General features: G+C 40.4%; 1 protein-coding gene across 3 annotated transcripts in view; it reads left to right on the top strand.

Moving 5' to 3' along the window:
• The window catches only part of THRB (thyroid hormone receptor beta), a 393,487-nt gene extending 380,819 nt beyond the window's left edge, over positions 1 to 12,668 (top strand). For all 3 annotated transcript variants that reach the window (XM_039254596.1, XM_039254595.1, XM_039254594.1), the window contains exons 10-11: positions 2,379 to 2,637; positions 10,985 to 12,668. In XM_039254596.1, coding sequence (XP_039110527.1) covers positions 2,379 to 2,637; positions 10,985 to 11,226 — 501 coding nt within the window. In that variant the 3' untranslated portion in view covers positions 11,227 to 12,668. The remainder of the gene's footprint in view (positions 1 to 2,378; positions 2,638 to 10,984) is intronic.
• Positions 12,669 to 13,383: the final 715 nt, after the last annotated feature.

Below are 13,383 nucleotides of genomic sequence, written 5' to 3'. Positions count from 1 at the left end.
AATTTTGCAGACAGCATGGAGCCCAACACAGGGCTTGCTCTCATGACTCTCAGCCAAACTGAAGAGTCGGACACTTAAAAGACTCAGCCACCCAGGCACCCCACCTACAGACCCTTTCAGAAAGGGTAAGGCATCTGGCCTAGTTTCTAAACTGTTGGTGATTCTTAACAAATACTTATTCAACTTTTATTTAAATCTGACCAATTAACAGTTAGGAAGTTTTAAAAAGAAATCTTCTACTTCATCTAGATTCAGACTTGGCTACAGAGACGGGGCCCGCCCACGTTTGCATTCTTTATGACAGATAAAAAAACAAACTGTTTGATCTGATCAGTGATTTCTCTTTGCCATTCCGTGCCAGTGGCTCTCAAGAGTGGGGTCCCTGAACCAGCAGCATGAGCATCCCCTGGGAACTTGGAGAATGCAGAAACTTGGAAGGTGGAACCAGCAATGTATTTAACAAGCCCTCAGGTGACCCTGATGAGGCTGAAGGTTCCCTGTGGGCATTAAAGCCAGCCTGTGCCCATTTGGGCCAATTCTTCATCTCACTGGTGGAGGATCTATGCAAGCTCAGGGTTTCCCATTTCCTACCATGATCTTAGGCCAGGAATCCAAGGATATAACTGAGGAATAAGCATTAGAACCTAAATAAAAGTAAATCACAGTCATTATTTTTAAGGAGTGGAAGGAGAGAATTCCCATGTATACATTCTCGAACCAAATATGAAATGACTTTTATTCTGTAGAAAAAGCTAAGGAATTTGAAATTAAATAGTAAGGTGGCTAGGCTGAGTTAGCAAAACATATGAAATGCCCAGCATTTTAAATATAATTCAGTAGTATTATCTTCAGTTTTACGTAACAACCTAAATTGAACTAGTCGTGTGTTGCCAAGAGTTTTGCCCCAAAAGAGTTTGTACCTAATTTAATGAAAAGATAAAAACTATGTGTAATTTACATATTCATTGCTTATGGTAACTTAGTCATATCCAAAGTACTTCAAAAGAGTGTGTTATCTTCTTCTCTTTGCATTGGATTCTGAAACGTCTAGCTTCAAATCCTAACCTCACATACAAAACATTTGTGTACCCCTTAGCATGTTACTCACCCTCTCAGAGCCTGGATTTCCACCTCTATAAATGAAATTGAAATTAGAATATTTACTTCACAGGATGCCTGGGTGGCTCAGTCAGTTGAGCATCTGCCTTTAGCCCAAGTCATGATATCATGGTTTGAGCCCTGTGTTGGGCTCCGTATTGACAGCTCAGAGCCTGGAGCCTGGTTCAGATCCTGTATCTCTTTCTCTCTCTGCCTCTCCCCACTCACACTCTGTGTGTGTGTCTCTCTCTCAAAAATAAATAAACATTAAAAAAATTAAAATTTAAAAATAAATAAATAAATAAAATTTAAAAATTAAAATTAAAAAATTTTGAAAAAGAATATTTGCTTCACTATATTGCTATGAAAATTAAATAAGATGACACATTAAATCTTAGCATGATGCCCAATGCATCAAAAATGTCCATTAACTAACAGCCTCTCAAACTATTTTGATAATGGCTTTTAATTCCACATTCTCCCCTCCCAAAAAGTAAAACACTGATCTTTTTGTTATTTTACTAACAAAATTCTTTTTTTTATAAGTTTGCTATAAATGCTATCACATCATCACAAATTCTAATTAAAAAGACAACCCAATTGCTTATGAAATTACAGAACTTGCAAAGAACTCCAGTGTGTGGAGAAATTCTGGTGCCTGAGGTACTGAGATTATTACCGTAGGAGCCACGAAGACTGGATTCTAGTTCAACCTCTACCCCTAATTCACTGGGTGACTTTGGGCAAAGCTTTTACATTTCTGGGCCTCAGGGGTAACATGCATCTATCAGAAACATTCTCATTTTGTGCCTTTTGAGAGACCTACAAGGAGCAAATCTGCTTCAAAAATCAAAGAGAAGCAGAGTTTCCAGCTAAAGAGTAGAGTCAGCTGTTGGCTACTAGAACTATGAGAAAATTCGGTAAGTTTAACGTAAACCATGTTCTCAAGCAGTGATCAGTTGGTGTTAGGATACAAACCCCCAGGGTAAGGGATTATGAGCACAATCTCACACATGACCATAAGCCCAGTTAGAGATCTATCTATAGCCATCACAAAAGAAACGCAAACTACTGAGGTTAAAGTTGGTGACCAACTTAGAGTATGAAAAATGGTTGTTGAAAGTGTGCAGCCAAGTAGGACGGGAAAACCCTTAGCCTCAAAACGTGCAGGAGCGACAGTGATTGCAAGATGTCATCCCTGTTGCTATTAAACTACTGCATGTCGCTCCTCAGTGACATTTGTGCGCTTGTTCTTGCTGATGTGGGCTGGTTTCTTTCAGCTGCCATGTGAAGACCAGATAATCCTCCTCAAAGGCTGCTGCATGGAGATCATGTCCCTTCGCGCTGCTGTGCGCTATGACCCAGAAAGTGAGACTTTAACCTTGAATGGGGAAATGGCAGTGACGCGGGGCCAGCTGAAGAATGGGGGTCTTGGGGTGGTGTCAGACGCCATCTTTGACCTGGGCATGTCACTGTCTTCTTTCAACCTGGATGACACAGAAGTAGCTCTCCTTCAGGCTGTCCTCCTGATGTCTTCAGGTGAGTATTTCCAGACTCATTACTAGGTGACAAAAGAGCTTTTGCTTGTCTGGTGCTAAGTCAAATCACTTGATGAGTTTCCAATCCCCTCACCCCTTTAGCTGCAAAATCATAGCTCATTCTCTTTTAGCAAGCAATTAGGGTTTTTCCAATGAACTGAGAACCTGCAATCTCCCAGCACAGTAGAAGGACCCAAAGAAGTCATTTTAAAGACTCTATGAAATGATCTACCTTTGACAGACACTGCCCACCCTGACCTAGTAGTTGGCCAACTCTGCCCTCTTCTGGTTTTATTACACAGGATATGGGTATGAGTGACTACACACCATTTTGTGTTAAGTTCTGGTTGAGGAAAATTTGTTTATGGCTTAGCTACAACTTAAGTTTCAGCTATTTATTGCTATATAGCACACCACCCCAAAATTTAGTGGCTTAAAGCATCCAAGATGGTGGAGGTTGGGGCTGAGACATCAAACACAGCTTTAGGCCTCTGTGCAGCCTCTCCTCTGGCAGGCTAGCTGGACTCCTACTCCTGCCTCTCCTCTGGCAGGCTAGCTGGAGGATTCCAAGGAGAACTCCAAGCACACAAAAGCAGAAATTACAGACATCTTACAGCCCAGATTTAAGACATATATCATCAGTTTGGCCACATGCTATTGGTCCAAACAAGGCCCAGCACTAGCCCCGAATCAAAGCCCACCTCTAGAAAGGAGGAATGGCAAGAATCTGCAACTATCTCTAACCTGACTAGAGCTCATTATCAAGGCCCCAGACTCCTTCAACGAAGAGTAGATAATAATGCTGATACTTCTCATGTCATAATGAATAAGAAATGCAAACTACATCAAACTGTCTAAGGAAAGCGAGTCTTTAAATAGAAGATAGTGGGGCACCTGGGTGGCTCAGTTAGTTAAGCGTCCGACTTTAGCTCAGGTCCCTGCTCACACTGTCTGTCTGTCTGTCTCTCTCAGAAATAAATAAAACATTTAAAATGTTTTTTAAATAAATAAATAGAAGATAGTTTCAGAGGCTTCCTATGCATTTTCAGAAGATCCTCAGTTTAGCTGAGGTCACTCTGCACAATAGCTGTCTATCATGACTTTGGCTCCAGTCATGATCTCACAGTGCACTGGATCAAGCCCTGCATCAGGCTCTGTGCTGACAGCATGGAGCCTGCTGGGGATTCTCTGTCTCCTTCTTTCTCTGCCTCTCTTTCTCTCAAATAAATAAATAAACATTGAAAGAAAGAAAGAAAAGAATAGCAGAACGAACCCTGTTGTATGCTGTGGTGGACACGCTCTAGGGTGCCCCCCATGATCCCCACATTCTGATATTTACACCCTCACCCTTGTATATCCCCTCCCAGTGAGTATATGCAGAACCTGTGACTTGCTTCAATAGAATACAACGTATTCAATGTCACCCCCATGCAATTAGGTTAGGTTAGGTTATAAAAGATTCCCTCTTGCCAACAGACTTGCCCTAGAGACTCTCTTTGTTGCCTGGATGAAGTAAGTGGCCATGTTGGGAAAGCTCATATGACAGGGATCTGCTGTGGCCTCTCAGAGTTGAGCGCAGTTTCTAGTCAACAGCCAGTGAGAAATCCAGGCCCTTGGTCCTTCAGGAGAACTATTCTTAAAGAAATAAAATGGGTGGGGCTGTGGGTGTCTCAGGCAGTTAAGCATCCAGCTCTTGGTTTGGGCTCAGGTTATGATCTCGTGGTTTGTGAATTCGAGCCCCACATTGGGCTCTGTGCTGACAGTTCAGACCCTGCTTGGGATTCTTTCTCTCTCCCTTTCTGTCTGCCCCTTCCTTGCTTGCTCACGCACACATGTGCACGCGTTCTCACTCTATCCTTCTCTCTCAAAATAAAGAAACAAACAAAAATTTAAAAAGAAATAAAGAAAATGGGTAATCCCTTTCCTTTTTTCGGTTTCAGTGTCCCTTAAAATAGAGAAATTGAACTAAATAAGTGGGAATTATATTCCTGGAGAGGGGGATTCAAGGTAATTTTTAGCTGAAATTGTAGTGGTACAAAGAATTTTAAATAACATTGAACCACATAGTGAGAAACCTATTTCTTTTACAGTTTTCTTTCTAGTTATATCTCCTTTTAAATAAGGCAAGGAGAGAGATTCATTTTGGTGCCAGTCTGTCCTGAACACCTCTCTAACACCTACTGACCTCCCTGTTTAACAGAGTGGATCTCAGTCTTCGGCAAGAATCCTTAGCTAAAGTTTAATAAAAGCGAGGTACCTGTGCTGACAGCTCAGAGCCTGGAGCCTGCTTCAGATTCTGTGTCTCCGTCTCTCTCTGCCCCTTCCCTGCTCATGCTCTGTCTCTTGCTCTTTCTCAAAAATAAATAAACATTACAAAAATAATAAATAAGTAAATAAATAAATAAGTTTAATAAAGGTTTCTGTCATGCATCCATTTTTACAGCTACCTTCTAAGTATGGCAAATGGATTTTTATTTACTGAATAATATGTTTCCCCTGTAGTGAGTTAGTTTTAACAAATTGTTAACCAAATAATCTCAGTAAAGTAAATAAAGGGAGTATTGGAAAAGGAAAAAGTTGTGGTACCAAACCCTATCAAACACTTTACTGGGCGATTCTTCCCCATCCTCTGATTCTGATGATGCCATCACTGCCTGAGAGCCATGTGACATATTTAAAACCTTTTAAAAATCTTCTCCACCCTAATGACCTGGGGACTTTTCATTAATACTGCCAGGACCAGAAAAATATTACAAGACACTTTACAGTTGGCAACTGATAGCTACATATCTGTGCTCCACGGCTCCAACGTTTGGACTGGCATTACAGTGACATGGTATCTTAGGGCTCTTCCACAAAGCCTTCTCCGGGAGCTGCTACCACTAAGTTCTTTGGTCCTGCAGTGATGAGCAGAGAGCTAAAATGGAAATGATTCCAAGGACATCACTTTGAGAAATTCTGTCTTAAAGAGTTAAAGTACAACCCATACTAGATGCACAACATAATGATTTGATATTTGTATACATTGCAAAATGATCACAATAAGTCTAGATAACACCTGTCCCATTATATATTACAAAATTTTTCTATTGTGAGGAAGACTTTTCTTAAATACCTTTTTTTTGAATATTTATTTATTTTGAGAGAGAGTGTGTGAGCAGGGAAGGGGCAGAGATAGAGGAAGAGAGAGAATTGCAAGTAGGCTCCGTGCCAACAGCACAGTGCCCAACATGGGACTCGATCCCACAAACTGTGATATCATGACCTGAGGTGAAATCAGTAGTTGGACTAACTGACTGAGCCACCCAGGCCCCCCTCTCCTGTGATGAAGACTTTTAAGATCTACTCTCTTAGCAACTTTCAAATATGCAATAGAGTATCATTAACTATACTTGTCATACTGTATACTACATTTCCATGACTTATTTTATAACTAGAAGTTTGTTTTTACCTTTAAACCCCCTTCACCCATTAAGCCCAGCCCAACCCACAGCCTCTGGGAACCTCCAATCTGTGCTCTGTTTCTAAGAGCTGATTTTGTTTGTTTGTTTTTAGACTTCACATATAAGTAAGATGATACAGTATTTGTCCTTCTCTGACTTGTTTCCCTTAGCATAATCTCCTCAAGGTCCATCAATATTGTTGCAAATGGCAAGATTTCATTCAATTTTTATGGCTGAGTAGTATTCCATTTTCAAATATATATCACAAAATTTTCATATATATATATATCACACATCTTTTATATCCATTTGTCCACCAATGGACACAGGATCTTTCCATATCTTGGCTATTGTAAATAATGCTACAATGAACATGGGGTACATATATCTTTCCAAGTTCGTGCTCTTGTTTTCCTTGGATAAATACCCAGTAGTGGAATTACTGGATCATATGGTAATTGTTTTTAACATTTTTTTGAGGAAACTCCATACTGTTTTCCAGACTGGCTGCACCAATTTGCTTTCTCAGTAACAGTGCACATTTGTTATCTCTCGTCTTTTTGATAAATAGCCATTCTAACAGGTGTGGAGTGATATCTCATTGCAGTTTTGATTTGCATTTCCCTGATGGCTAGTGATGTTGAACAACTTTACATGTGCCTGTTGGCCATCTGTAGGTCTTCAGAAAAATGTCTTTTCAGATCCTCTGCCCAGTTTTTTAATCAATTGTAGGGTTTTGGGGGGGCACCTGGGTGGTTCAGTCAGTTAAGCATCCAACTTCATGATCTCACTGCTTGTGGGTTCGAGCCCCACATCATGCTCTGTGCTGACAGCTCAGAGCCTGGAGCCTGCTTCAGATTCTGTCCCTCTCTTGCTCTGCCCCTCTCCCACTCATGCTCTGTCTCTTTCTCAAGAATAAACATTAAAAAAATGTTCTTTAAATTGTGTGGGGGGGTGTGTTGCTATTGAGTTGCAGGAGTTCTTTTTATATTTTGGATATTAACCCCTTATCATATATATGATTTGAAAACACTTTCTCCCATTCCATAGGTTTCCTTTTCATTTTGCTCTGCAGGCTTTTCATTTGATATAGTCCCACTTTATTTTTGCTTTTGTTGCCTTTGCTATTGGAGTCAGATCAAAAAAAAAAAAATCATCAAAAAAAATGTAAAGCAGCTTACCACCTATTGTTTCTTCCAGGAGTTTTATGATTTTAGGTCTTACATTCAAGTCTTTATTCTGTTTTGAGTTAATTGTTGTGTATAGTGTAAGGCAGGAATCTAGTTTCTTTCTTTTGCATATGGCTGTCTACTCTTCTTAGCATCATTTACTAAAGAGACTAACCTTTCCTCTTTGTATATTCTTCGTTCTTTTGTCATAAATTAATTGACCATATATGAATGAGTGTATTTCTGGGCTATCTATTCCATTCCATTGAACTTTGGGTATGTTCTTATACCAATACTATACTGTTTGGATTTCTCTAGCTTTGTAAAATAGTCTGAAATCAGAGACGATGAAGTCTCCAGATTTGTTCTTTATTCTCAACAATGCTTTGGTTTTTCTGAGTCTTTTGTGTTTTCATACAATGTTTAGGATTGTTTGTCTTATTTCTGTGAAATAGAAATTGAAAAATGTCATTGAAATTTTGATAGGGATTGCACTGAATCTATAGGCTGCTTTCGGTAGTATGGACATTTTAACAATATTAATTCTTCCAATCCATGAGTGCAGAATATCTTGCCATTTATTTGTGTCTCCTTCAATATCTTTCATCAATGTCTTACAGTGTTCAGTGTATAGGTCTTTTACTTTCTTGGTTAAATTTATTGCTAAGTACTTCATTCTTTCTGATGCTATTGTAAATGGGATTGTATTCTTCATTTCTCTTCCTGAAAATTCATTATTAGCTTATAGAAAGAAAACAGATCTTTGTCTATTGATATTGTATCCTGCAACTTTACTGAATTTATTCAGTAATTCTAACAGTTTTTTGGCGAAGTCTTGGTTTTCTCTATATAATATCATGTCATCTGCAAATAGTGACAGTTTTACTTCTTCTTTTCCAATTTGGATGCCTTTCATCTCTTTTTCATGCTTACTTGCTCTGACTGGAACTTCTAATACCCTGTGGAATAAAGAGGTGAGAGTGGGAATCCTTGCTTATTCCTAATCTTAGAGGAAAAGCTTTTAGCCATTCACTGTTGAATATGATGTTAGCTGTGGGCTTGTCATATGTGGCCTTTAGTACGTTGAGGTACATTCCCTCAGTATCCACTTTTGTAACCTAAGTGTGTGCAGCCTGGATGTGCCCCAGGCACCACCCTCTCATGACAACCCTTTATCTTTTGTGTGAAGTTGCAAACACATATTGTGGGAAGGCCAGCAGTCCTCCAAGACTTGGGAAGATTTCTCGGTGATTACATGGTCATGGCTTCCTCTAGCTCCAGCTTCTCACTGTAATTCTTCCCTGCCCTGCACGGGGCGCTGCTAGCTTCTTTCCTTTTCATTTAGTTCCCCCAAAACATCCCCAACACCAGGCTCCTACAGGTAGAAGTTTTATTAAATGTATAAGGGAAGGGAAGGAGTGGCTCATCGCAGCCTGGCAAATAACTAAAATTGGATATTGTACTTCTTTGCCTTCATGAGAATTTCTTATTATCTGACACTTCCTTTGGCATTCAGGCCTCCTGCAATGTTTCCAGTCTCTTCTCATATCTCCCCTTCTCTGCATGTCCATGCTTGTCTTTTCTCTCTGCCAGGCAGCCAGTGGAAACTCAAAATCTTTCCCTTATTATGCACAGTATTTATTTTTTTAAGTATTTACTGTCAAGTTGGTTTCCATGTAACACCCAGTGCTCATCCCCACAAGTGCCCTCCCCCTTGCCCATAACCCCCCTTCCCCTCTTCCCCACCCATCAGCCCTCAATTTGTTCTCAGTATTCAAGAGTTTCTCATGGTTTGCCTCCCTCCCTCTCCCCAACTATTTTTCCCCTTCTTCTCCCCCATGGTCCTCCGTTAAGTTCCTCCTAATCCTCCTATACGTGCAAACATATGGTATCTGTCCTTCTCTGCCTGACTTATTTCTCTCAGCATAACACCCTCAAGGTCCATCCATGTTGCTACACATGGCCAGATTTCATTCTTTCTCATTGCCATGTAGTATTCCATCGTATAGATAAACCACATCTTCTTGATCCATTCGTGGGTTGATGGACACTTAGGCTCTTTCCATGTTTTAGCTATTGTTGAGAGTGCTGCTATGAACGTTGAGGTTCATGTGCTCCTATGCATCAGCACTCCTATATCCCTTGGGTAAATTCCTAGCAGTGCTATAGCTGGGTCATAGGGGAGTTCTATTGTTAATTTTTTGAGGAACCTCCACACTGTTTTCCAGAGGGGTTGCACCAGCTTACATTCCTACCAATAGTGGAGGAGGGTGCCCGTTTTTCCACATCCTCACCACCATCTAGAGTCTCCTGATTTGTTCATTTTAGCCACTCTGACCGGCATGAGGTGGTATCTCAGTGTGGTTTTGTTTTGTGTTTCCCTGATGAGGAGGGACGCTGAGCATTATTTCATGTGTCTGTTGGCCATCTGGATGTCCTCTTTGGAGAAGTCTCTGTTTATATCTTCTGCCCATTTCTTCACTGGATTATTTGTTTTTCGGGGGTGGAGTTTCGTGAGTTCCTTATAGATTTTGGCCCTTTATCTGATATGTCATTTGCAACTATCTTTTTCCATTCCATCAGTTGCCTATTAGTTTTATGGACTGTTTCCTTTGCCATACAGAAGCCTTTTATCTTGATGAAGTCCCAATAGTTCATTTTTGTTCTTGATTCCCTTCCCTTTGGGGATGTGTCAAGTAAGAAATTGCTGTGGTTGAGGTCAAGGAGGTTGTTTTCTGCTTTCTCCTCTAGGATTTTGATGGTTTCCTGTCTCACATTCAGGTCCTTTATCCATTTTGAGTTTATTTTTGAGTATGGTGTGAAAAGATGATCTAGTTTCATTCTTCTGCATGCTGCTGTCCAGTTCTCCCAGCACCATCTTTTAAAGAGGCTGTCTTTTTTCCATTGGATTCTCATTCCTGCTTTGTCAAAGATTAGTTGGCCATACATTTGTGGGTCCAGTTCTGAGTTCTCAGTTCTATTTCATTGGTCTATGTGTCTGTTTTTGTGCCAATACTATACTGTCTTGATGATGACGGCTTTGTAGTAGAGGCTAAAGCCTGGGATGGTGATGCCTCCCATTTTGGTTTTCTTCTTCAATATTACTTTGGCTGTTTAAGGTCTTTTGTGGTTCCATACAAATTTTAGAATAGTTTGTTCTAGTTTTGAGAAGAACACCGGTGCAATTTTAATTGGGATTGCATTGAATGTGTAAATTGCTTTGGGTAGTAATGACATTTTAACAATATTTATTCTTCCGGCTCATGAGCATGGAATGTTTTTCCATTTCTTTGTGTCTTCTTCATTTTCCTTCATAAGTTTTCTATAGTTTTCATCATACAAATCTCTTATATCTTTGGTTAGGTTTATTCCTAGGTATTTTATGGGTTTTTTTTTTTTTTTTGTGCAGTTGTATGCACAGTATTTAAACTCTGTAGGTGAGGCTTTTCCTTTTGTATCCTAAGAGGGAGGCATTGCCATTCCCACCCAAAGAGGTGATTTGTCTAACCCAGAGAATTTATCTGAACAAAGCATTGACTCCCTTTATGTAAATTTTGACACTTCCCTGATGCCATTGGTCCCTAATGCCCCAGAGTTCATGTTATATCCATGCTCATTCATAGGAGTTGATAGGTCCCCAGACCTGTCCACTTCACACTAAAGGGCTTGAAATGGACAAAGAAAACCTTCTCCTTTTCATTTCTGAGTTAACATCCATCTTCTTTCTTTCCCTCAGACCGCCCAGGGCTCGCTTGTGTTGAAAGGATAGAAAAATACCAGGATAGTTTCCTGCTGGCCTTTGAACACTATATCAATTACCGAAAACATCATGTGACACACTTTTGGCCAAAACTGCTGATGAAGGTGACAGACCTGAGGATGATTGGAGCCTGCCATGCCAGCCGCTTCCTGCACATGAAGGTGGAATGCCCCACGGAACTCTTTCCCCCATTGTTCTTGGAAGTGTTTGAGGATTAGACTGACTGACTTTATTCTCATAATTCCTACAGCACTACTGGGTGTCATTTCATTCCATTGCCTAGCTCTTTTTTGTTTGTTCCTTCGTTTCTTTGTGTTGGGAGAGACTATCTGGGGGTAAAGGGAGGTAGTCCTTAGCATAGACATGGATGAAATTGCCCCCTGAATGCGGGTACTTGTAACTATTGCATTTTGTTCTCCAGTCCTTTGATGTGAATGCTTTGAAGGTTTTACAGTTGTGGAGGTGGGGTGGGGACAATCATTAATTCACCAGCACCAAGCCATCACCAGCTCCCATCCATCCCTGGTCAGAGACTCAAGCAAGCAAAATGGCATGGCAGAAGACTAATGAAGCCTTAAACCAAGATAATATGGTCATCTTGATCCAGCCCTGATTTTTGCAGGACTCCAATTAGCACGGCACAGACCAACTTTGGTTAGATGTGGCTTTCAGCTTTCTAGGGAAGGGTCTGAACTGATTTTTATCTATTCAAGAGCACTCTGTTTCCTCACCCTTCATTCTCTCCTGGCAGCATAACCTAGAATGTATAGGAATATTTGTTCCTGAAAAATCAGCTGTCCTTTCACTATAATTTTTATCATCCTATGATTTAATTCAAGTTATATAAGGGTGTGACTCAAAGATATGCAGGTATGTGACTGATTGAGGCCAACAAGGGAAACGATTTTCCTCCGTGAGCCCAAAGAAATTAGAAAACTTAACTAATCTCAATGACTAAACAGTTTCCAAAAATTCACATAGTCTTACCTCATAGTAAGGAAGGCTTCTTTACAGTTTAGGCTCAGAGAAAATTTCCAAAGAAATCAAACCTATTTACAGAGTGTTGTCACTTTTCAATGACATCTGATCTGTCATCTCCCAAACTCCTGAAGTTATTTAATCCTGATTGCATCTTTGCTGAGCTGACAACAGATTTCCCTGTGGATTAAATCTTCTAATCAAGGAGAGATAACAAGCTAAAATTTGAGTCTTGTTGTGGAGGAATTCTGAGGCAAGATTAGTGCGGTACATTTTGAGTTGAAGGAAGTGCAGTGTTCTGAGAGTGTCTTCGTGTGCTGATGGTTCCTTTTGGTCTTAGATCCTCAAGCTCTTTGCTCTACAAACAAATGCTTCCAAGTCCCCTTTTCCCTCTGTCAGGCTTGACTATCACTGAACAAAGCCTGGTCTGGCCACTGACCCTCTCTGCCTCTCTGACAGAGATCTCACAGAAAATACCTGCAGACCATGTACACAAACCTTACTCCCCTTGCCTACCTAACCCTCCTCCCTGATGATAAACGCTGGAGTAGGCTCTGCTCAGAAAACCCATGGTGACCCCTGATCATTTCAACTTCAGAAAGTGTGCGAAGAATGTACCCAGGCAATTGAATGTATCTTATTCTTCACTGGTATAGTAGACATAAACTATTCCTTTACCTGCCTTGAACTGCCTTATCCTGGAAATATTGGGGAAAATAAGCCATATGGGTGAGATTTACCTAAAAAACAAAGGAATGCAAGTCACTGTGACAACCAGGTGGACTAATTCTTTTTTAACTTGCCCAGAAGTCAGGATGCCTGAGTTCTAGTTTGTGCTCTGTCAGACTGGTGGGTTTGTGACCCTGGGTTTTCTTACCTGAAAGAAAGTCATGAACTTTAAAATCCTTCCCATCCTTACTCTTGTACTGGTTCGGTGGGGGGAGGGGGGGATCTATATCTGTATCTTTTCAATGGTTTCTTTCATATTTCAAATTTTTAGCTTTATTAGACAGAAATTACAGCCCTTTAACAGTTAGGGAAAGCATATTTGGTATTGAGTCAAAATAAGAATTTGACATACTACTCATCAAGTATTTAGAGAAAGGCAGGATGGCCTTGGAAAAAGGAGAGGAACAGCACTGAAAAACCTAAGTGTGACTGGGAATAACCTGGAGGGAAAAATATATGTTTAATGCGTGAAAGCGATTACACTGACTTCCTAGGAAGAGGAAACAAGAATATCACTATGGAACTCGGTAAGCAAAGAGAGAAAGTAGGGGAAGAGATTAAAATTATAACCATGAAGTTCAGAGGTAGATTACCTGCCCCGACTTTATCTACAGTTTGTTTCATTTTGTTTTCTCTAAGGCAGTCTCTTACGAGTCTCCTGAAACCCT

Source organism: Hyaena hyaena, unplaced genomic scaffold (assembly GCF_003009895.1).
Source record: "Hyaena hyaena isolate Hyena2069 unplaced genomic scaffold, ASM300989v1 scaffold_494, whole genome shotgun sequence".
Classification (NCBI taxonomy): Eukaryota; Metazoa; Chordata; class Mammalia; order Carnivora; family Hyaenidae; genus Hyaena; species Hyaena hyaena.
Note: the sequence above shows the minus strand (reverse complement) of the source record. Positions and strands in the feature narration are given on the sequence as shown.